General features: G+C 37.7%; 1 protein-coding gene across 1 annotated transcript in view; it reads left to right on the forward strand.

The window, feature by feature from the left end:
* ZNF622 (zinc finger protein 622) overlaps positions 1–7,348 on the forward strand; it is a 28,374-nt gene extending 21,026 nt beyond the window's left edge. Inside the window, 1 exon segment of the mRNA XM_036739291.1 lies at positions 6,660–7,348. Within this exon segment, the coding sequence (XP_036595186.1) occupies positions 6,660–6,787 (128 nt within the window). The 3' untranslated portion in view covers positions 6,788–7,348.
* The last annotated feature ends 15,885 nt before the right edge of the window (positions 7,349–23,233 follow it).

Below are 23,233 nucleotides of genomic sequence, written 5' to 3' on the forward strand. Positions count from 1 at the left end.
GTAGTAAGGGCTATAGAAATGCTTATTCCCTTCCCCCCAAATAATATATTCACCAAGTGGCATTAACATCTAGGGCAGAGCTAACTAAAATGCAAAGATAGTAACATAATTCTAACAGTTTAACAAATCTAAACTAGATCGATGAAAGCCACATACATTGCTCTCAAAAATTTGAGAAAGGAGCTTCTTTTTATCACAGTGGTCTCTTAGGTAAGCCCACTGGGGTCTGAGGCATAACCCAGGAATGTGTAATTAGCCGGAGGATAAAAAAGTATGTCGCATCCCACCTTCCACTTGGACTTATCTCTGACACAACCATAACTCTTTTCATCAGTGATCACTGATACCTGATCTCTAGCCTTCCATGACTGTACAAACTTCCCTCAGTATTGTTATACTGTGTCTAACCAGGGTACCTGCAGCAGCCGCCATGCAGGTGATATTTCCCACATACTTTCCCTCACCCCCCAGTGTCCCAGTGTGCCCTGCAGCAGATACCCCAGCAAGGGCCCAGCAAGATCCTTACTCTTTTCCTTTCATTTTAGGTGTAACAGTGAGTTGCATAATGTAAGCAGGTATGGATGGACTGTGATTTGCCTCGCTGACTCATTCATTACAATATCTTTCCTGCCTTCTCAAACCCGTTACTCTTACAAACTTCCCTATTTCTGGGCACTACCAGAATCTTTTGAACTAGATGCCCAGGTTCAAAACTTTGTAGTAATCTGTAACTACTTCTTCTCAACATATATATTCAGTTAGTTGCCAAATCATTTCCTCTCCCATGATATCTTTCTCATGGGTCTTCTCTCCATTTCATAGCTACCAACCTCATTCAGTCTAGGCAGCTATGTGGTTTAGGAGTCATGAAGATCTGAGTTCAAATTATGTGCCAGACATTTACTAGCTGTGTGACCTTGGGCAAGTCACTTAACCTCTGTCTCTGTTTCCTCATCCGTAAAATGAGAATAAAAAAACCATTTATCTCACAGCCTTGCTATAAGGATTGAATGTATAGGGCTTTGCAAACCTAAAAGTACCATAAAATGCTAGGTATTAAGTCCTTATCACCTCTTGCCTATATTATTGAAATAACCTAGTTTCCCTACCTCAAATCTATCCCTCTTCCAGTCGATCTTCCACTAAGTTGCCAAAGTAGTTTTGCTAATGCCCAGATCTGACCATGTTTCTTCTCAACTCATTAAACTCTAGAGCTTCCCTATTTACTCTTCTCTTTTGACTCACGTGGTTAGATATTTCATCTTTGTCTTAAAAGTCTGTTATTGTACTTTAGAATATATGTAATTATTAATACAGTAGTATATGTAATTTATAAGTAAGTAAATTATATTTGTTGGGGATATATGCTGAAAATTTTCTTTACTGATGTGTGCACGTTCAAAAAATTTGGGGACCATTTTCCTGTCATATGAGAATATATGGTCTTAATATCCAAACCAGAGGCTGAAGCAAGGAAAAATTGATATTACTAATATTACTAAATATTAAATATATTTATATATTTAAATATATTTATAAATATATTTATATATTTATAAATATATAAATATAAATATATTTATATATTTAAATATATTTAAATATTATATATAATATAAAATTACTAAACTGATATTACTAAATTTTCAGTTGATGCAAAACTATTTTAAATTTTGGCAGAATGCAGCAATATATCCTTAAAATTATTCTTTGTGACCAGTTGGATTTATACCAAGGATTGCATAGATGATTCAACATTACAAAAACGCCGCATAAATTAATCTTATAAATAACATAACTCATGTGGTTACAATCAGCAGAAGCAGCATTCAGCAAAATATGGCATTTTTTAAAAAAATTATAGGAGGGCAAGGCATTTCGTAAATATGATCAAAAGCATGTACCTAAGACCAACAGCTAGGATTGTTTGTATTAGAAAGGTGAAGTAAGAGCTGCCCTCCTTTTTGTTGTTGTTATTGCTTTGTTATTAATTATAATAACCATCATGTATAATAATGAATGATTAACAGCTAGCATTCAATTTTTTTAAATTTATTTATTTATTTTTAGTTTACCACACACGGTTCTACATAGTTTTGAGTTCCAGATTTTCTCCCCTCCCTACCCCCCTCCCTCCCCAAGACGGCCTGGAATCTCATATAACTACCATGTATAACTTCGGATTGAATTAATTTATGCACTAGTCAAGTTGTGGAGAAGAATTATGACCAATGGAATGACTCATGAGAAAGAAGAGACAGAACCAAAAAAACAAAACAAAAAAAAACCCAAAAACAAAAGAGAAGCAAAAAAAGCGAGCATGTAGTGCACCTCAATCTGTATTCAAACTTCATAGTTCTTTCTCTGGATGAAGATAGCATTCTCCATCGTGAGTCCCCTGGAGTTGTCCTTGCACCTTAGGTTGCTGAGAAGAGCGAAGTATGTCAGGGTTGGTCCTCACAGAATCCATATATCTGTGGTTGTGTACAAGGTTCTCCTGGCTCTGCTCCGCTCACTCAACAGCTAGCATTCATATAACACTTACTAGGTGCCACGCATTCTCTGAGCATACCATAATTATTATCTCATTTGATTTTCGCAGTAACCCTGGGAGGTAGGTGCTATTATTATTATTCTCATTTTTCAGATGAGGAAACTGAGGCAGACAGGTTAAGTGACTTGCCAAGGGTCACGCAGCTAGTAAGTTTCTGAGGCTGGATTTAAATTAGGGTCTTACTGAATGCTGGCCCAGTATTGTATCTACTGTGCCAGCTAGCTGCCCCATTATTGTTATTTAATAAAATACTCAAAATACTAGTGATAGCTGTAAGACAAGGAAAAGAAACTAAGGGAATAGGAATCAGCAAAGAAAAGAGAGGACTGTGATAGTTTATTTTGAAGACTGTAAAGAAGGCAAGAGGTAATTTTGAGGTAGAATTGAAAAGACTTTTCAACTAACTTGCTGGGTATGATGTATGAGTAAGTGAAGATTTTTGAGCATGACTGAGATTCCAAAGTTGGGTGAGTATAAGGTTGATAGTACCCTTAGCAGAAATAAGAAACTGGCTTTGTGGGGAAAATGATGAGTTTTATTTTCAACATGTTGTGTTGGAGGTTCCTAGGGACATTTATTTGGAAATGTAAGATAGGCAGTTAGTGATTTCTTACTTGGAAAGAGACTAACTAGGGCTGGATCTATGGATCTGAGAGCAAACTACATAGAAGTGATAGTTGAATTTTGGGGAGATGATGAGATCACCGATGAATGAATGAAATGTATGAAGAGGCATTTAAGTGCTTGCTATATGCCAAACACTTTTGTTATCTTTAGGGATACAAATAGAAAAGTTAGACAGTCACAGTTCTCAAGGAGCTCACCACACATAAGAGAAGAGGGTTCTGATGCAGGGAGGGTGGAGAGATCTGGTGGTCCTCAGAATATACCAGCAGATTAGATGATGCCCAGGGGAAACAGACTACCGAGAAAAAATTATTTATTTGGCAGGAACTGCTGGGAAAATTGGAAAGTAGTGGAGCATGTGATAACAGGGCAGATTGTGAGACCCAGTGGGCCAGAAGGTACAGTGGTAAGGCAGATGAAAATGCCTATGATGATCCTCCATAGAGGATTATAGTTCTATTTGGCATATTTTGTTCCAGATGATATGTTTTCCTCTATTGAGGACCTCCTTGAAATATAAACCTAGTAGTGAAGGTATTAGATCAAATGTTATGAAAAATTTAGTAACTTTTTCCCCACAATTAGAAATTCCTTTCCGTAAGAGTTTGCTTCACTGACAGTATTTTAGTGTGCTGGTCTATTCACAGCACCTTCAATATTGAGTATTTCGTTTTTTCTAATTATCTTTGCTAATTTGGGATCTGAGATATAATTTGTGTTTACCTTATTTGAAACATTTTTTTCATATGGTTGTTGATAGTTTGTGTTACTTTGAAAACTATTGGTTCATTTTCTCTGATCCCTTATTCATTATTGAAGAATAACTCAAACTTGTTGGATTTTAGTCAGTTTTCTCTAGATTTTGGACATCAGGCAGCTAGGTGGTGAAGTGGACAGAGTACTGGACCTAGAGTCAGGAATACTTAAGTACAAATCCAGCCGCAGACATTTACTAGCTGTGTGATCCTAAGCAAGTCACTTAACCTGTCTGCCTCAGTTTCCTCATCTGAAAAATGAAAATAATAATAGCACCTACCTCCCAGGGTTTCTGTGAAGATCAGATGAGATAATAGTAAAGCATTTAGCACAGTGCCTGACACAGAGTAAGTGCAATATAAGTGATAGCTAGTAGTATTGTTGTCAGATGTGTTTGATGTGTGTTTGAGAAGACTTAAATTATGTAAAAATGCAGTTGTCTACTTTGTCTTCTATAATTTCCACTATTATCTTTTCCCATTATAAATTCTTTTAGGCTAACATTTATTGTGGTACGTAGTATAAAATAGTTTAAACCAGTTTCTTGTAAACTACTTTCTAAACTACCCAGCAGTTCCTGTCATCTTTCCTCATTAGCTTTTTTAAAAATGTCCGACACTACATTGCTATATACTCATTCGCTTTAAGTTTTTTCCTAATCTAATCTATTTATGCTGATCTGCTGTCTATTTTTTTTTAACCAATACCAAGTAATTTTGATAATTACTGCTTCGTAACATAAGATCTGGTAATGGTATCCTTCTGGCCCCCACCATTTTTTTTTTTGGCCGTGATTTCTCTTGAAATTTTTAAGCTCTTATACCTCAGTATGAACTTTTCTGTTTTGTCTGCTCTATAAAATAGCTCTCATATTGTCAGAGGCACCACCAGGAGTGTCATCTTTTAATTTCTCTTCTCCCCAGGCTTGTAAATCCAGTCACTTGACATCTTATTTCTACCTCTGCAACATCTTTCACATTGGTCTCTTCTCTGCACACACAGCCACAACCCTACTGCATTCCCTCAGCATCCTCACCTCTCACCTGGACTGTTGCTGGGTCTCCTCGTTGGTCTTCCTGATCCATATCTCCCTAGTCTAGTCCATCCTCCACACAGCTACCAAAGGGATTTTCATTTTCCTAAAGCATGTATTTGACCATCTTATTCTCCTCTTCAGTAAACTTTAATGACTCCCTGTTATCTGTAAGGTCAAATATAAACCCCTCTGTTTGGCACTTTAGTCCCTAAAAAAAACTTGACTCTGATCTGCCTTTCCAGATCAGCTACACATTCCTTTTCTTCATGCAGTCCAGTCATTTTCACTTTACAGTTTCTCCAACAAAGCATTTGCCTTCTCTGTTTTCGTACTGGCTGTCCTTTTCATCTGAAGGGTTGTTTTATTTTTAGGAATGTTGAGTGCTGGGCATGTTTGTAGGGAAGGGGCCAATGGATAGAAAGGTAGCAATTGAAGGGTAGGGCTCCTGAAGAAGTAGAAAAGGGATGGGGGGAAAGGACATCAGGAGAAAGGTTGACATTTGTAAGAAGGGTCACTTCTTTCTCCTAGTCTGTTGCAAAGAAAATGATATGTTACAACAAAATATATTTTTTAAACCCTAAAAAATTGATGAAAGAGTGTTATATTGAAGCCACTAGGTGTCACTTCTTGGGAAGTCTTAATTTTTTGTTATTCTATATTCATAGAGTTACAGAATTGTGGAGTTGGCAGGGACCTCCTACTCTGTGAATTTCTAATTTGTCTTTTTTTTTAACCTGGTGTACCTACAGCTTTACTGAAATGGAGTGGTGATTCTTTTTGTTTGATTTTTTTTTTGTGCCCTACATAGCATGTATTTGGTGTAGCATATTCATATCTGGGGATATTGGAATGTGTCACAGTTTGGTTAATATATGAAGTGCTTGCTAACTGCCATTTTAGCAACAGATTTGCTTTACTACTTCCTTTTAAGCCCCATTTTCTGACAAAGAACATCCTAAATTTATTGTGCTGTGGCTTTCCTAGAGACGTCTCAAATGATGGGATTCTATATAAAGAGAGTAAGTTTAAAGCACCAAGGTAGACTTTAAGGTGCCTGGAACTGCCTTCCGCTTTATGAAAGTGCACAAATAGCCTTTGGATTTTTTAATGATGCCATCCTATCCTCACCTGTGATCAAAAAGAAGTTGTGGATCCTACTCTCAAGGGGCACATGTTAAAGTCCCCACTTGTTTTTGCCATTATTATTGAAGAGATTTTCTAAGCGGCCCACAGGACAAAGTCAACAACAGAAGTTGCGAAGCTTAGAAAACCTGTCAAATTGAAATTCTTAAGAAATCATTCTGCTGATTTACCTGCTTTTCAAAATTAGTTATCTTTAGCTATTGAGTAAGAATTTCAAGTAAGTGAGAAGGCTAAGTGGAGAGCAACCTTTTGATTGCTTGGAAAGCTCTGGGCAATTAAAATCAGGTTTAAAATATCACACTGTTTATGTAAACGCAGTTTTCCTCTTCTGCTGTTACTTGTAAGCTATAAAGCCACTTGTTTATGGCAAAGACTGATGTCGTATCCTCCTCATGGGGAATTGCTCCTTTTGCTAGGCACTTTGTGCATCTTTTAATGTATGATTACTTTTGAAAGCACTATAAGAACTGGATTTTGCACAGAACAGTTTTTTCTTTGTAACTGGAGATATTTATTCTTTGCCTTGTGTTTTCTTCTCCACAGGAGCCGCTGTTCTGCGGGAGCGTGACATGCAGTATGTCCAGAGGATGAAATCAAAGTGGATGCTAAAGACAGGGATGAGCAACAATGCCACAAAACAGATGCATTACAGGGCTCAAGTGAGGTTCTAAGAGACTGTTTGGCTGTGGTAGAGGTAGCGTTCAGTGCAATCTCATCACTTCAGAATCTTGATGTCTGGTAGTGCGATAAAACCTCAACTGCTTTTGCACCATTCCTCCCACCTCTTTTACCTGTCATTCTAATGATTCAGTTTCCAAATGTCATCTCTGTCAAATTCTAAATTCTAAAGACTTTCTGTGTACAGAATGAGATGTGCACGAGTGGTCACTCTGCTCAATAATGTGTATTAGTTTGGCAGTTGGCTTATGCTTTTAGAGAACTATGTATCGGAGAGCGGTATATCCAATGAAAGAAGTGATTGAGAGACTTTCAGGATGACTTGTCAAATCCATTCTTGGTTTAACTTCTAAAACAACAGTTTTTCACATCTTGGTGTGGTGGAATTACCCATGTGTCATCTACGGCAGCTTTGAGACTTCTGATTTCTGTGAAGTGAATTGGACTTTTCACCTGTTCCATAAAGTTTGTATACTATCTCTGCTGGTGCTGAGATAAAACTGCACTGTGTAGTTTGATTAAACCAGAGCATCTTCCAGGAGGCATTTCAAATTTTTTTGCTTACCGAGTTTTCATTTCTATAGCTTATCTCAAAACAAATGACATTACTGTGATCCTAAAGCCTTTTGAACATTGGAAGCTAACTACTTTTATTTTTCAGACCTTCATTAATGCGGCCATGTACTGTGTAGAAAGTATGTGTAACACATCTGATTTTTATTCTAGAAAGAAATCTTTACTTCAGAAAATAGATATGGTCATCTTCAACCAAAATCTTAATTCAGGCAGTTTCACACAGATCAGTGCTAAAATCTGCCCAAGAGGTACCAAGATATATTTTGCGGAGAACGTGGTAACTTACTAAGAGTTAAGAATCAGAAAGTTAAGTATGTACGCCAACCTCTTCTGTTTTCTTTATTACTCCATTATGATTGCTATTCATGTTTATATTGAAATCTTTCTTGAGTTCGTTTGTTTTTGGCCTGTTCTACTCTCGTGGAGGGCAGGGCCCTAAGTGTATGAGCCTCTGTCAATTAGTGCTACCTTAACAACGGGTGAGCAACTTGGGGAGTGACCAGTGGCACATGGTGTTAGTTTAATTAGCTCCCTTATTCTGTAGACTTTGTCTTTTTTCACTGTGGAAGGTGGGAGAAGAATAGAGACTATACATCTCTTTTGTCTCACCAGGTTTTTCTCTCTATGTCTTTTAACACACGTACCTCTCTGGCCTAGGAGAAGTTCTGCATTAAGGTGCTTTTGGTTCTTAGGCTTTCTTCTTGGCTCTGTGTCTATGCACAGGGAAATGAAGCCTTGTGGACAACAGGCAAGTCTATAGGGGCAGAACTCTTCTCAGAACTTAGAATTATATATTCCCGCTAGTTCAGTGCTTAAAAATCTTTGCCTTTTCATACTTTGATATTTTGCCCTTTGGACCTCACTTTTCTATAGGTGCTTTGTTTTCAATTCTTACAGGGTCCATCCTGAAATACTACTTAACTTACTTTGAAATTATGAAATTATATTTCTCTACATTTCTTTTTTATGTACTTTGCATATAACAAGTGTTTATTGCTGTTGTCCCTCCCCCCCCAACAAAAAAACCCAAACCAAAACAACCAAACGAGAAAACTAAGCTGCTAGTCCATTGCCAGAGAGAAATGATTCAAATTCTGGATATCAGAGTAGTTATAAAAGCTCTTCTTTGACAATACCAAATTAGTGTTGTCTGCTGCAGCTGGCTGAAAATAAATTGTGTGACATTTCTCCTCGTGGGGTTGAGGATGGGACCAGATGGCCCTGGTGTGTTAGCGTAGCAGTCTTTTAGCATGAGACATCATGACTGGGATCAGAAGCGAGAGTATAATGTTGCTCCCTCCCATGCCTGCCACAGAAGCCCAATGCTTCTTGATAGTTTCAGCTGCCAGGACTGGACTTAAAACTAGAAGGAATTTCAGCAGCTTTGGATAAGATGTTCTACTTTGCATAATAGTTCTCAGGTACCTTACTTCATATCTAGGGGCCATACAGAAGAGGGGAATGCATTGGAAAATTATGTTTTTAGGAATGCATTCATAAGAAAATGTTCACTTGACCTTTTATGCCTTAAGAGGAAACTCTATCAATATTGGCAGTATTTTTTTTTTAAGATTCCCTTGTCATTTTTCAGTGACCTTTCAAAACATTTCAGCTGCCTTGCTTATAAGTTTGACTAAAATTGCAAATCTCAATGAAGTCACTTTAAGCATGTCAGAGCTTGTCTCTGAAAAAATAAGTGTTTGGGAAATCTAGTAAATAACTTGAAATAAGGGAGGCATAGTAGATTTTGAGGACTGGTTTTGAGTCAGAAGGCCTGCGCTTCAGTCCCAGTACTCATACTGGTTCTGGAGCCTCAGTTTGCTTGTCATGCACCACCTCTTTCACAGGGTTTTAATGAAAGTCCTAGATAAATAAAACTTCAAAAAATTAGTTTGTATCATGTAAGTAAAAAGAAGTGTTAGCATTAAATCATTTGCCAAATACAGAGAAACGGCTTGCTCATTTACTATGATAACATACCTATTATTTTTGCTAACTTGCCATTTTCTTCTCCCTAGCCACTCGGGGATTCTTGTGCTAAGCACAATAAAACCTCATAAATTTGGACCTCAACAATTTGGAATTTAAGCTAATGCAGGTACATTTCTGGGTAAGAAAATAGGCAGAGACAGACTTTTCTGCCAGATAGTTAAGCACTAATATTCTAAGAAAATTAATGCTAATAGGAAGGAGGAGTTGGCAATGAACTGAAGAAAATTTTATAAATGCTTTAATGATTCCAAAAGAATGATTTGTAATTAGTACAGTAATTATATGCCTCATTTAAATTAACCTTTGCAGTATTGGGTGAGGGGAGGGAATGTGATGAGTTTTCTAAGGGATTATATTTGAAATACTAGCCTCAGACTTATCAAGAAAACTCTTTCCAATCTTAAAGCGCAGTATCATAAAATGGGAAATGGGAAAATTTGACTTCAAAAAATTTTAGAATAGGAAAGGACCTTAAAGTTAATCTAAGCCAATCCGATTTAGATGAGAAAGTAGCCCTGGAGAGGAAAAGTCGAAGACCACACACACTGTTTGTAGCAAAGCTAGGAGAATTCAGTTTCTTCATCCCCCAGTTTTCTGCTATTTTTACCACATAGAACTACAAAGAAAAAATTATTTTCAGTTTTGAAATGACTGATTTGTATACAAATAATTTACTAATTACAACTTATGCCTTTTAAGGAAAAAAGCAAAACACCACTGCTCAGACCTGAAAGTAACAAAAAGACACTTATATCTGCAATTTGAACTTTTCACTGATAACAACTGAAATAATCTCAGCATCATTGCTACCCTAAATTCCACATACCAAAACAAGCAGCATTTAAATTTTGTGCTATTCTAGTCAAATCCCCTCTTGTCACTCCATGATAGCTTTTTTAAAAGCACCTTCAAAGCTAGGACTTATAGTTTTGTCTTTGTATCCCCAGCATGTTCTACAGGTAATTTGTACATAGGCTTTTAATAGGGCTTCATTTATCTATCTAATTATTTGTTTATTTAGAATTAGAATGTGAAGAAAATTTTCCTTGATACCACATTTCTTGGTATAAAAGGATACTAATGAAAGGTGAAAGAACCATCTTCAATGTATACCCTGTATAACATGACATTACGTATCTCTTATGAAATGTTAGTCAATGCAGACCTAGCAGGGAGAGTATGTGGCCAGGATTGCAGAAAAGAAGAAAATATAAAGAACAAAAGGGCAGAGAGAGAGAGGACAGTGGACCTGTAGTCAAGAGAACTGAGTTAGATTTCAGGTCTGTCATTTATTAGTTTCATGCAATTCCCTAAATCTCTAGAGACTCATTTTACTTAACTATAAAGTGAGAAAAATAATGCTTATTATACCTACCTCAGAGGGTTGTGTGGAAAGAACTTTGTAAACCTGAAAATACTACATAAGTGGGAGCTATTATTTTTATTTCATGAAAAGTCCTTCACTGACACCTTGTTGCATGGAGATGAACCTGCTTTAGTTCTATGAAGTCATGTCAGGGGATCATAACCTTTAGTAGGTCATGCTAAGGTGGAAATGCACAGGCCCATTGACACAAAGTATGTCTTTCTTCTGAGGACCAGCCTAGCTAAGTTCAGCTCATCATCAGGGTGACAACCAAAGAAACTCTTCTGGATTGCCCAAGTTACAGGTGCAGTCTGTGTTGTTAGGGAGTATATTCTGGCAAAATCACAAGTCCTTGAAGTATTGGAGTGAATATTAAGAGAAAAAGGAAAGCAGGAAGGAGGGAGGCCCTTTTTCCCTCATACGACTGGAAAATCCAATTACCTATAGCTAAAATCCACATCTGAGACCCAGATTTCTGACGGCTTCCCTGCCTCCAGCCTGTATCTACATATTTGTTTCCTTGGTGGTTTGCGTTTCAATCTTGTCCCTTTCCTGGTGCTGCACCAACAAATACCCTTTGACCCTGGATTTCATTCAAATAAAGTGGTGGTATAAGGCTGATATTAAATCACACCCAGAGGAAAAGGAGTATCACACTGACTAAACACGCTGGGTTTTTTGTTGCTGTTGCCTTGTATTTAAGATTAGTTATAAACAGCTAAACCAAGTAACATATATTGTGCATTCATCAAAATCAAATACACTAGCTGAGTTTAGCCAGTAGCCTGCTTTGCTGAATAATTAGGATCAAAAAAATTGGTAGCTTTCGAATTTTACTGGAGCACAACATCTCATAGGCTGATATGCATATAAATTAAAGATATTTCCATGTTATAAGATAAATTTCTAAGAGCCCGTATTCCTTGCTCAGTGCCTACAGCCAAAACCCTTTTTGAATTCCATGAGAAAACAGACCTAAATTTCAAAAATAAATCTTGAAAATTTTGAGGGCAGGAGGAACTGGCTATAAGCAAATGCTGAAACAGGATGAAAGGGATTACAGTATGGCAAAAAACCTGGAGAACTCATAAGGATTGGACAGGACTGAGAGGACAGTTAATCAAGACCCCATGACTGAAATCTACATGGGTATATGACAGGGTTTGAAGCATTTCAGTTGAGACCATAGCTAGCTTGCAACAGAAAATGATTTTCCTGTTTACAGAAATGCAACAAAATAAATTCATATATTCACCCAAGTACCTAGGAACACCATTGGTCAGGTCTGCTCATAAAAAGAAAATGTGTAATAGCTTGAAATCTACCATTGAAATAAGTTCCACATTACAGTGCCTGTCACAAATGTTGTTATGGTGTCCTATGTAAATAGTGCTGAAGAGGAGAACCTGCACTGTTTTTGCAAGCTTAGTGAGGTAGAAAGCTAACTTTGTATTTCCCACAGGTGGGCACAGATTGCTAGAGCCGGTTATGGGTTAAGCAGCAAAAGAGGGAGAGGTGGGATCATTGCCATCAGCCAGAGAGGTAGATTGTGGAGAGAACTCAGTCTAGAATCTTAGTAATAATCCTAGCTGTCACTTGTATAGTACCTTAAGGTTAACAAAACACTTTATATCATCATCATTTTACAGGTAAGGAAACAGCCTGAAGGAGATTCTGACTTGCCCAGGGTCATGTAAGGAGAACGTGTGCAAGGGAGAATTTGAACTCGCATTGTCTTGTCTCTTAAGTCCAGCATGATAATCTACTACGCTACCTATATGTCTGCAATTTGCAGAAATTTGTAGAATTGCTTAATTTTTTGTTATGAAAGTAGGTATAGACCAAGTTTGCCTGGGCCTGCATGTATCACTTTAGCCTTGGATGTTATGTCTGGTACTTGATCCCATTATAGAAGAAGACCTACATGGGGTAAATGCCATGTGGACCATTCTAAGCTCAAGTCAATCTCCTTTGCACATGACCATTTACTTAGCAAGCCTTCTTAAACTTTTCCTACTCATGATCCCTTCAGTGCTTATTAAACTATGGGTTCACCACAATTTAAGAAGCACTGATTAGAGGCCCTGTTTTAAGGCATAAACTCTTCCGAGGAGGCAGGTCCCTTAGTTCAAACACAAATCCTGATATATATAGAGCAGACATCTGGCACTGGCTATCACATCTGATGTTGTTTGACCGGGGCAAGAGGACAATGTGACAGTAGCTAAGAGCCATGTGGAGACTGCTAACATTTCTCCATCACCACTGATATCTTCAATAAGGCCTTTGCTGGCAAGCCACCTTTGAACATGCACCTTTATGCCAGATTTTGGGAGTCCTCAGGCCTGGGACACTTAAATGACTTTGCACATGCTAGAAATGGTTCTTTACTGGCTAATTCATCCCTTAGCCATCTCCCTTTTTATTGTTTAGAGCTCTGGCGGGGAGGAGGGGGTGGATTTCTTCTCAAGATTGTACTGTTAGTACAGATGGACTTCATATCTAGTATCAGGGACAGGGAAAAAAAATCCCTTCTGAACCACGTCCAGGGGTTTCAAAGACCTTAGATCATCTAGGTTAGTTATGCCATTTTATGCATGAAGAAACAAGCCCCCAAAGGTGAAGTGTTTTGTCCAAAGGTTGCCTTTTCCTTAGGGACTTAGAACCAGTTATTCAATAGGAGTTCTAATCTGAGCTCCTTGAAAATACCTGTCTTTTACCCAGCATGAATATAAGACCATCCAGCATTTCAAAAAAAAAAAGCCCCCAAACACCAGCAATTAGTGCCTTATAAATAATCTTCCCTCTCCAACTGAATTTTTAATTTGTTAGATTGAGAGGGACATCTTTTGCTGAACCTACAGAGACTTGAGTTTTTTTCCTATAGGTACACTGCCCAATATCCAAGTCTGTGAGTTTCTGGCACTTCAATTATTTATTTTTTAATCAAGTTCTAATCCATTGTTTAGACAGTGGCCTTTGATGTGATTTCAAAGTGGAGTACATCTTTTAAATTAGATCTCTATCTGCCTTTCTGTGGAATGTGGGTTGGAGTGTATTAGACTTCTTTTTTAATCTCTGGAAGTACAGTCTTACTTAACCTGAACCCAGGTATGTAAGTGCTGTCATCAGTGCTTATTTTTCTGACCATTCGAACATAGTTTCTTCATACTTGGTTGAACCATAGTCAGATTTTTTATTTTTCTGCTGAGTTACTTTAAACTGCCCAGTGTAGAGTTCTAAGCAGTAGTTGATTTGCAGAATGTATGATTTCCCTTTCATACTGAAGTGGTTCTGGATAGAATGAAATCCAAGTTTGTATTACCTTGCAGGTTCTTTAAACTATTTTATATTGTGGGTTGATAAGTTATGAATTGGGAGTGGGGGAGGTAAGACCACTAGCCTGTAAAATAACATTGGAAAAACCTTGGCCTGATAAAAGACCACCTCCACTACTGCTCAGCTCCCTAAGAGGAGTATGGTATTTCAGTGTGTGGGAGCATCAGTTGGGTACCAGCAACAGCTATAGATTCTTGTCAGAAATTTTTAATCATATATCTCAGAACCAATCTGAAAATACTTGGATTGGTTCCATCTGGAAAACAGACTGCAAATCAGCAGAGAGCCACTGAGACAATCACCACAGCTGGTCTTCACTGAGATTATTTTTTTCTCTTGGTTTTCTTTATTCTTTGTCCTTACTAGTCAGATTTACACAAAAGGAAAGAAAAGTGTGGTATTTCATTACCACAATCTTCCATCTTTCCTAGGCATGGTAGAACTCTAAGCATTTGACTTCAGTAGTGCAAACTAAAATTCTTTTAGAATATGATTAAAAACATACTGTCTTTGTACCGCCCATGGTCAGTTTTCTTCTCTATGTGCTTTAACAAAGTTTTATACAAATTGTATTTTAAAGGAAAATGTGGACTAGACTATAACTCTCTCAGCTGCTGCCATTTTCTGTCCACCTCATATTGATTTCAATAGAACTGGTCAATGCTGAGTGTTTCCTGGTTTCAGCAATGGTCTCTGAGGGCCTAGCAATATTTCTCCCTCCCTTTTCCCAAGGGTGGTCTCTAAGCTGTGTCTTGATAGCTGAAAGAACAGCAGCAAAACCAGGAAGTAAAATAAAATTTCTATTTAACAAGGTTATAAATCAGCATTCCTTTGGGACAGAAGGGTAAGTGTTGGGTGCTGTCTGAAGATATCTCATTGATCAGGCATCTAAGCCACTTATTAGCCACCTAAGCATTCACAGATTCACAGATGAAGCCACTTTATTATCCTTTATTAATAATGATATATGGTAAAGCTTTTGGCAAAAAAAAAGTGTAGAAGTTTTTATCAAAGGATTGTTTCTGGATTCAAAAGATGATGATTTTATCATTTGGATGCAATGAATTCTTTTATTTAAAGATGCAGATGAAAGTCATTTGTTTATGATTCATTTTTAGTGAAATATATCTTACATAAAATGATTTTTTAATTGATACATTTGTGGTTTTAACTTTTAAAAATGCAGTCCAAATCATAAATTGTGGAAGTTTTTTTTCTGTGGTTGGTAAGTTAGTTCATAGGATCATAGATGTACAAATGGAAGGGACCTCAGAGGCCATCTAGTTCAAACCCTCCCCCTCCCCCCCCCCCCATTTTGTAGATGAGTAAACTGAGATCTAGGACATTAAGTGACTTACCCAAGATCACATAGATAACAAGCTTGGAGTTTGAATCTAGGGGCTTCTGGCTTTTTCCCCTGTATCATACTTCTTCCCTAGGACTATAAATTAAAAATGCTGTTACGGGACTGTCTCAATAATAGTAGCTAAAGAAAAGTACTTTACAAATATATAATTTTATCTTCACAACAGCCCTGTGAGGTAGGTGCTGTTATCTCCATTTTATAAATGAGCAAGCAGAGGCAGAAGTTAAAATAACTTGCCCAGGGTCATATGACTAGTAAATGTCTGATACTAGATTTGAACTTGGGTCTATTCTGACTCCAAGTTGAGCACTCTATTTACTGTGCCACCCAGATGCCTCATAATCCTGCTAGACTTTAAGAATGGAAAAGCATCTTTCAGGTCAGCATCTTCATTGTACAAGAGGAGGAAGGCGAAGCAGAATATGTATGGTTTCAGAGAAATTAAGTGTCCTAACCTAAGGCCACAGAGCTAGTAAGTGGCTTGGCAGATGGATTCAATTCCCGGATCTAGCAATTTAAGGATTTCAAAGCACTTTTATCACAACCAGCCCATGAGGCTGCTAGAGTAAGTGTTATTAGACTGTAGAAGAGGAAATTGAGTTTCATTGAGGCTGAGTAACTTGCCCATGACCACCCAGCTAAGTAAGCATCAAGAGCTAGGATTAAAATTCAGGTTTCTTTTGTCCAACTCTAGCATACTTACCACTTCAGGAGGGTACTCCTCTTAATCTCCAAATCATGACTCCATTGGGAATACTTTGACAGATCCTCAGATTGCTGGATAATTTTTTTAAAAAATGTGGTCAGTCAATAAAGATTAAGTGCCCACTATGTGTCAGGCACTGTGCTAAGCATTATAGGTACAAAAAGAGGCAAAAGACAATCTCTGCCCTTGGGGTGCTTTACAGTCTAATGGGGGAAATTCATTCACTGACTCAATCAGATTCAATGAGATGAAGTGACAGCTCTTAGAGACTAAAGAGTTCTTTATAATTCTTCGTTTATGAAGTTATTTGGGATGTGAATTGCAGTAAAGCAAACATTCCTCGGTTAGCAACGCAGCCTCTTTATTATTGTTACGGGTCATACTTGCCTGAAATACATGGCATTGGGTTGCACAACTGAGAAGACAGGAATAGAAAATAAATATTGAAGAAAATTGGTGAGGGAGAAAGGAGAATAAAAAGATTATTTTCCCCCTAGCTTTTGAATGTTTTCAATTCATAGTAGAAAGAGAATAATACTCGGAATCAGGAAAACCTGGGTTCAAACTCTGCCACAAATGTCAGCCCAGGGATCATGGAAAAAGTCACTTAGCCTCTCAGCCTTAGTTTCCTCATCTCTACAATGGGAATAATCTTATACTACTTACCGAGTGAGATTTTTGTAAGAAAAGTAGTGAAAACCATGAAGTATGATATAAATGTGAGTTGTTTCAAAATGAATTTGTCTAGGACCTTAGTAGCACCTTCATTTTTCTCTTCACTTAGAACTCTTTTTCTTCCTCTTTGGACTTGTTTCTCTTTATCTTAAGAATTTCATTCTTGAGATAGTCCCCTCTTTCTTGAGCTGACTTCCTAGGACAAAGGTTGCTAAAGCCATCACCCCCACTTTTCCCTTTTCAGTTTTGCACCTTTGCCATTTTACATAACCAGGGCCATGATGAGAGTTAAAAAAAAATCACCTTACTCTAGCTCATGAACTGTTTTGCAGTTTCACTAAGTAGAATCTCTGGGTTGATTTGAAGGGCACCCAGGAGTATGATAGCAGTTAAAAGGAATTTTGAATCATAATTCAGTTAAGAATTGAGACAAAGAGACCTCAAGAGGCTACAGGGGAAAAGAAGTTAGAAAGACCATCTTAAATGCCGAATAGCTTTTTTAACTAACTGGAAATTGGCTGGAAATCATAAAAGACCTAAAAAGCTCCAAAGGGTGTGAACTGTTGGGGCTGATGGTCTCCTCACTCTTTGGAGTGGTGGTGAAGAGGCTATGTTGCAGCTGATGACCTGCAGATGGAAGATGAGAATAGAGCATCTGCCGTTGGAGAACAATTGCAGAGATACCCAGTGTAGTAGAAAGAAAGGGACAGAGAACTCCCCAGGTCACTGGGAAAACAGTGTACCTGAGGACACTACCAGAAGATATTGGTGAGCGGGCATCAGTGTTAGAGGCATGAGTTATAGCAGCCGCATGTATTCCCTGGCCACCTAGTTTCCCTGAGCATGTTTCCTTCCATGTGTGTTCTCGAGCCATGTGTATGTTCTCAACCCATGTTTCCTGTGTATTCTCAAACACTGGTCATGTGGGGACCTGTGGGAGGTTATATCCCTTTTGTATGGGGAAGATATTTTTTATACCTGTCTTGGTGTGCTGTTAATTAAATGTCCTTTGCTTTGAAGTGATGTATCCTCTGCTTGAAATCGTAAATGAAAACACATTTGTGGAGGCTCATGAGCTATAGTTTTGAATGGATACTTATTTATGAATTGCCTGGAACTGATGTAGCTTTCTTGGGGCTCATATATGATGAGTGATTACTCTATATAGAATTTTAGGCTATGGGATATTACCTATTCTTTTCTTTGTACCCACTGAAATTTGCCCTCCCAAAATGGGAATCTCTGTAATGTTATAATTTGGTGCTCATGTCTTTTCCTTCTCTATTATACATTCTAATAGGAATTGCTCTTTGCCCACAGCTTCCATCATTTCCACCTCACCAACCAGTTATTCTTTGCTGATGAGAAACAGATACAGAATAGAAGTTCCCATCATTGTTTCCTCCACCATTTGAAAGGTGAAATTATAATAAAAATTAGACAAGAAATTATTAACTGCCCTGCTTTTGTTAGAAAGATCTCCAGCAGATGACTGAATAATTGAAATCCCTCATCACTATTATTTCATGCTTTCATACTAGACATGTAATCTGTTTCTTGAATTTCTTATCTAGAGGCATACCTTGTTTTATTGTGCTTCACTTTATTGTACTTTGCAGAGATTGCTTTTTTTTTTTTTTTTTTGCAAATTGAAAGTTTGTGGCAACCCTGCATCGGAGCAAGTCTACCGGTGCCATTTTTCCAACAGCATGTGCTCACATAGTGTCTCTATGTCACATTTTGGTAATTCTCACAGTATTTCAAAGTTTTTGACTATTATTATTATATCTGTTATTGTAGTCTGTGATCAGTGATCTTTGATGTTACTATCATAATTGTTTTAGGACATCATGAACTACACCCATATAAGACGGCAAACTTAATTGATAAATATATGCGTTCTCACTGTTCCACCAACTGGCCATTCCCCATCTCTTTCCCTCTCCTTAGGCCTCTCTGTTCCCTGAGACATAGCAATATTGAAGTTAGGCCAATTAATGACCCTACAATGGCCTCTAAGTGTGCAAATAAAAGGAAGAGTCAATCAATACAGCAAACTTCATCGTTGTCCTATTTTAAGACATTGCCACAGACACCCCCAACCTTCAGCGACCACCACCCTGATCAGTCAGCAGCCATCAACATCAAGGCAAGACCCTCCACCAGCCAAAAGATTACAACTCACTGAAGACTCAGATGATGGTTATCATTTTTTAATAATAAAATATTTTTCATTAAGGTATGTACATTTTTTAGGCATAATAGCCTTGCACACTATTACATATTTAGTAGACGGCAATATAGCATAAACATTTCTATTCACTGGGAAACCAAAAAGTTTCTGTAACTCATTTTTTTGTGATAATTCACTTTATTGTGGTTTGGAACTGAACCCACTATATCTCCAAGGTGTATCTGTATTCTTTCTGTGCAGGTGGTCTGTAGTATATACCAATAACAAAATTTCTTCTGTTTCATCTTCCCTTTTTTTCATCTAAATACTACCCACCATGCTTTCCTCTTCTAATTCCTAGATTTACTCTTGTGAGTTTATCTTCTTAAGATGTAATGCTACTATAGCCAGCCATGATTCTAGAAGGCCTGTAATGAATCATATTCCCCTTGTCCTGACAGAGGAATAATTGGTCTAGTATATAATAAGACATAAATTTTTGTATACAGCCAACATGGAAATTTTTCTTGACTGTATTTTGTTACAAAGCATTTTGCTTTTCTTTCCCCCCTCACTGGGGTATGGTGTGGGAAGAAGAACAAGGGTTAGTGCTAGAGTTGTTAAAAAAGAAAAGAAGTAAAAGAGAGCCACTGAAGCACTTTTAAAAATTCATAGAAGAGAACAGAAGGGAAGCCAAAAGGAAACATAGACAAATATAAGATCTTTGAAAGTTACATGTTGAATTTATTATATACATAAAAGGGAAAGCAAGCTGTAACATTATAGAAATTTACAGTTTCATGTTGCAGGCCTTTTTCTCTGTTCTACTATATATATTTTCTACTATATATATTTTCTCTGTTCTGCTATACTATATATGGAAATGCTCATTTTATTTGGTATCAGTTAAGTTTAGATTTAAAAATATATATAATACTAATCCATTTTTTAACCTTTGAATCTCTTCTTTTTGAATGAGGTATACCCTTCCAGAGCCCTACATTAGTTAGATGAGACCATGAAGTCAAATTAGTCTTGCTTTAGGATTTCTAGTTCACCTTGCCTCTTATCCATACCTTTTTGCATTTGTGTATACACGTCGGAGGTAATAGAATTTATTGTATCCTTTCTTGGATTTAATTTTCTTTGCATTTCTGGACTTCTTTACTGATATTTTCTTCCTATACGGTAGTTGCTCTCTATGTTACATAGCTTGGGCAGTTTTCTTCTTCCCCCTTCTTTTTCAGTATAAAGCCTATTGATTATATTTGCAAATACTTTTTTGCTGATTTTTGTTAAGTGTACTGCATCCCTGATGAAGAGTCTGTCATTCCTACGTATTGAATTCTGGTATCTTATTCTCAGGGACCATTTTTCAAACCAGCTCTTCATTTTCCAAAACCACCTTTCTCATCTGACATCCTTACCTTTTATCAGAAGCAGATATACAAACAGACCATGACTTTAAGGACCTAACTTTCTTGCTAAGGCTTCATAATCTTCAGCGGTACATTTTAGATCGCTTTCTGACAATCAATTTAAACATTTATGAAGGACCTATCCCGTGCCACACACTGGCAGAATGGGGAATACAAAGTTATTTTTAAAAAGGCCCTCCCTTCAAGGAGCTTACATTCTCTGAAAGGAAGCAATATTTCCAAATATGAGTAAATAAAAGTTTATATAAAATATTTACAGGGTAAATGAGAATAAGAATGAGGTTAGGGAAGCTTTCATGTTGAAGGAATTTGAGCTGAGTTTTGATAAAAACTAGGGATTCTAAGAGGTAGAGGTAAGGAAGGAGTGTATGCCAGGCATGAAGGACAGCCTGTACAAAAACACACAGAGAAAGGAGATGAAAAGTAAGTTGGACCCAGATGATCCTAGAAGTGATAGGAAGCCACTGGAGTTAGTGAACAGGAGAGTGGCATGGTCATATCTGTTCTTTAGGAATGTTACTTTGACAACCATGCAGAGGATGGAATGGAGATAGTAGAAAATTGAGCCAAGGAGACCATTTTGTAGCTTATTGAAATAGACCAGCCAAGAGGTTGTAAGAGCCTGAGGTAGGCTGGTGATTATATGAGTGGAGAGGAGAATACAAGAGAGGTGAGGACAGAAATGGCAAGATTTGGCAGCTAATTGGATCTATGGAGTGAGTGAGAGTGAGGAGTTGAAGATAAAATGAAGATTTTGAATGTGAGGGAATGGAAGAATGGTGATTACCTTGACAAAAATAGTAAAGTTTGGAAGATAGATGGAGTGTGGGGAGGACAGAAGTGGGAGAGGTAATGTCTGTTTGGACACATATAATTAGAGCTATCTACAGGACATCCAGTTTGAAATGCCCACTAGAGAGTTGGTGGTGGAGGACTGAGACTGAATATATGGATCTTGGAGTTATCTTCATAGAGATAATAATTAAACCCATGAGAGTTGACAAGGTCATAAGGTGAGAGAGTATAGAAATAGAAGAAAAAAAGAGTCCAGGAAAGAGCCTTATGGGTATACTTGTGGTTTCAAGTCATAATGTGGATATTTAAAGTCTCAATAAATGAGAATTTAAAGGAATAGTCAGTGAGACAGGTAAGAGGAAAAGGAAAATAGAACAGTGTCATGGAAACTCAGAGAGGAGTGTGTGTCCAGGAGGAAAAGGTGTTCACTGGTGTCAATAGAGGTCAAGAAGATAAGGACTAAAATAAGGTCACTGGATTTGGCATCTGAGAGATGATTGGTAACTTTAGAGAGAGCAGTTTCAGTTGAGAAACGAGGAAGAAAGCCAGATTGCAAAGTGCTGAGAAAGGAATGAAAGGAAAGAAAGTGGAGGCAATGAATGTAGGTGCATTTTTCTAGGGTTTATCTGAGAAAGGGAGGTGAGATACAGGATAACGGCTTGAAGGGATGCATACGGTCAAGTGAGAGTTTATTTTTTTAAGGATGAGCATGTTTGTTTGCATCAGGTAAGGAACCAGTACATAGAGAGGGGTTGAATATATGAGAGGGAGGGGAGGCAGTCTACTAAAGAAGATGACATGCAAGATTAAAGGTACACATAGAAAGGCTGGCCTTGGTGAAAAGGGTGACATTCAACAGAGAAAAATAAAGAAGAGAAGAGGGGATGATGTCGAGGGATTTTCAGACATAAAGAAGGAAGAAAGAGGGAGCTCATGGTGAATGGACATTATTTTCTCAGTAAAGTATGAAGTGATGTCCTGAATTGTCAGAGTGGAGGGAGGGGAATAACTCGAATATTTTGAGGAAAGTTTTGAATTACTCTCATGGGGACTTTGATAAATAAGTGGTCACCAAAATTTTTTGATTGTGCATCTCTGTTAGTAAAATATTTTGACCACACACCTCAACATATAAATATTTTTTAAAAATAAACTATAGATATACATTGGGGAAGGAAAATGGGAGGAGTGGTCATATTGAAGGGCTATTGATGACAGTAGGTGAATTGTGTTTGGTTGTGTTGGAGTTATGTCCAATAATTTCCTGTAATAAGGAAAGTAGGATGCAACCCATAGTGTCACCTTCTTGGTGGTTAATCACATGCCCCCTGAGGTTAGAGTACCAGCTAGGGAGGAGTAAAATTTGTCTTGCTGCAGTTAGGGCCCAGTTGAGTGAGATAACATAACTTTGTCATGTGTCTAGTCATCACAGTTGTGTCACTGCCCCCAATTCTGCTTAGCATCAAGAGAGGAGGTGGTAGATATGTCATTTGTGCCCAGGTGAATCACTTGAAATGGGGAGACATCATCTGGTTTGATAAATCTTAGGAGGTTTTAACTATCACATCTTAGATTTGTGCTCTGGGAAGACAGCAATTCTTTCTATTGTTAACAATAGCCAAGTCATTAAATAGCTGCCCCAGTATTGCTTGGCAGGGAGGGACCACTCTTGTCTCTTCTTTCGTTCATTTTTCTAACTCTTATCGGAAGACTAGGCGAAACATTGAAAAGAGTACACAACTTGAGGTTATGGTGCATCAAAAATGCCAACGATCCCAGGTCATTGCCAGTGGTCATCTTGAATTTATTCTGCACTGGACTTTGGTGACCGTGGAAGAGAGATGCTGATGACCTTGTTCAACTCTGCCTCACTTAAATCCAATTTACACACAAGTCAGGACATCCACCTCATGATGTCATTGGTCTTCTTCGAAAATGAAGGACAAACAACAACAACATGGTGGCTATAAGTGTTTGACTCTTGGCTGTGGCACTGCCTTGTATGACCTCAG

The sequence above is a fragment of the Trichosurus vulpecula genome, chromosome 1 (assembly GCF_011100635.1).
Source record: "Trichosurus vulpecula isolate mTriVul1 chromosome 1, mTriVul1.pri, whole genome shotgun sequence".
Lineage (NCBI taxonomy): Eukaryota > Metazoa > Chordata > Mammalia > Diprotodontia > Phalangeridae > Trichosurus > Trichosurus vulpecula.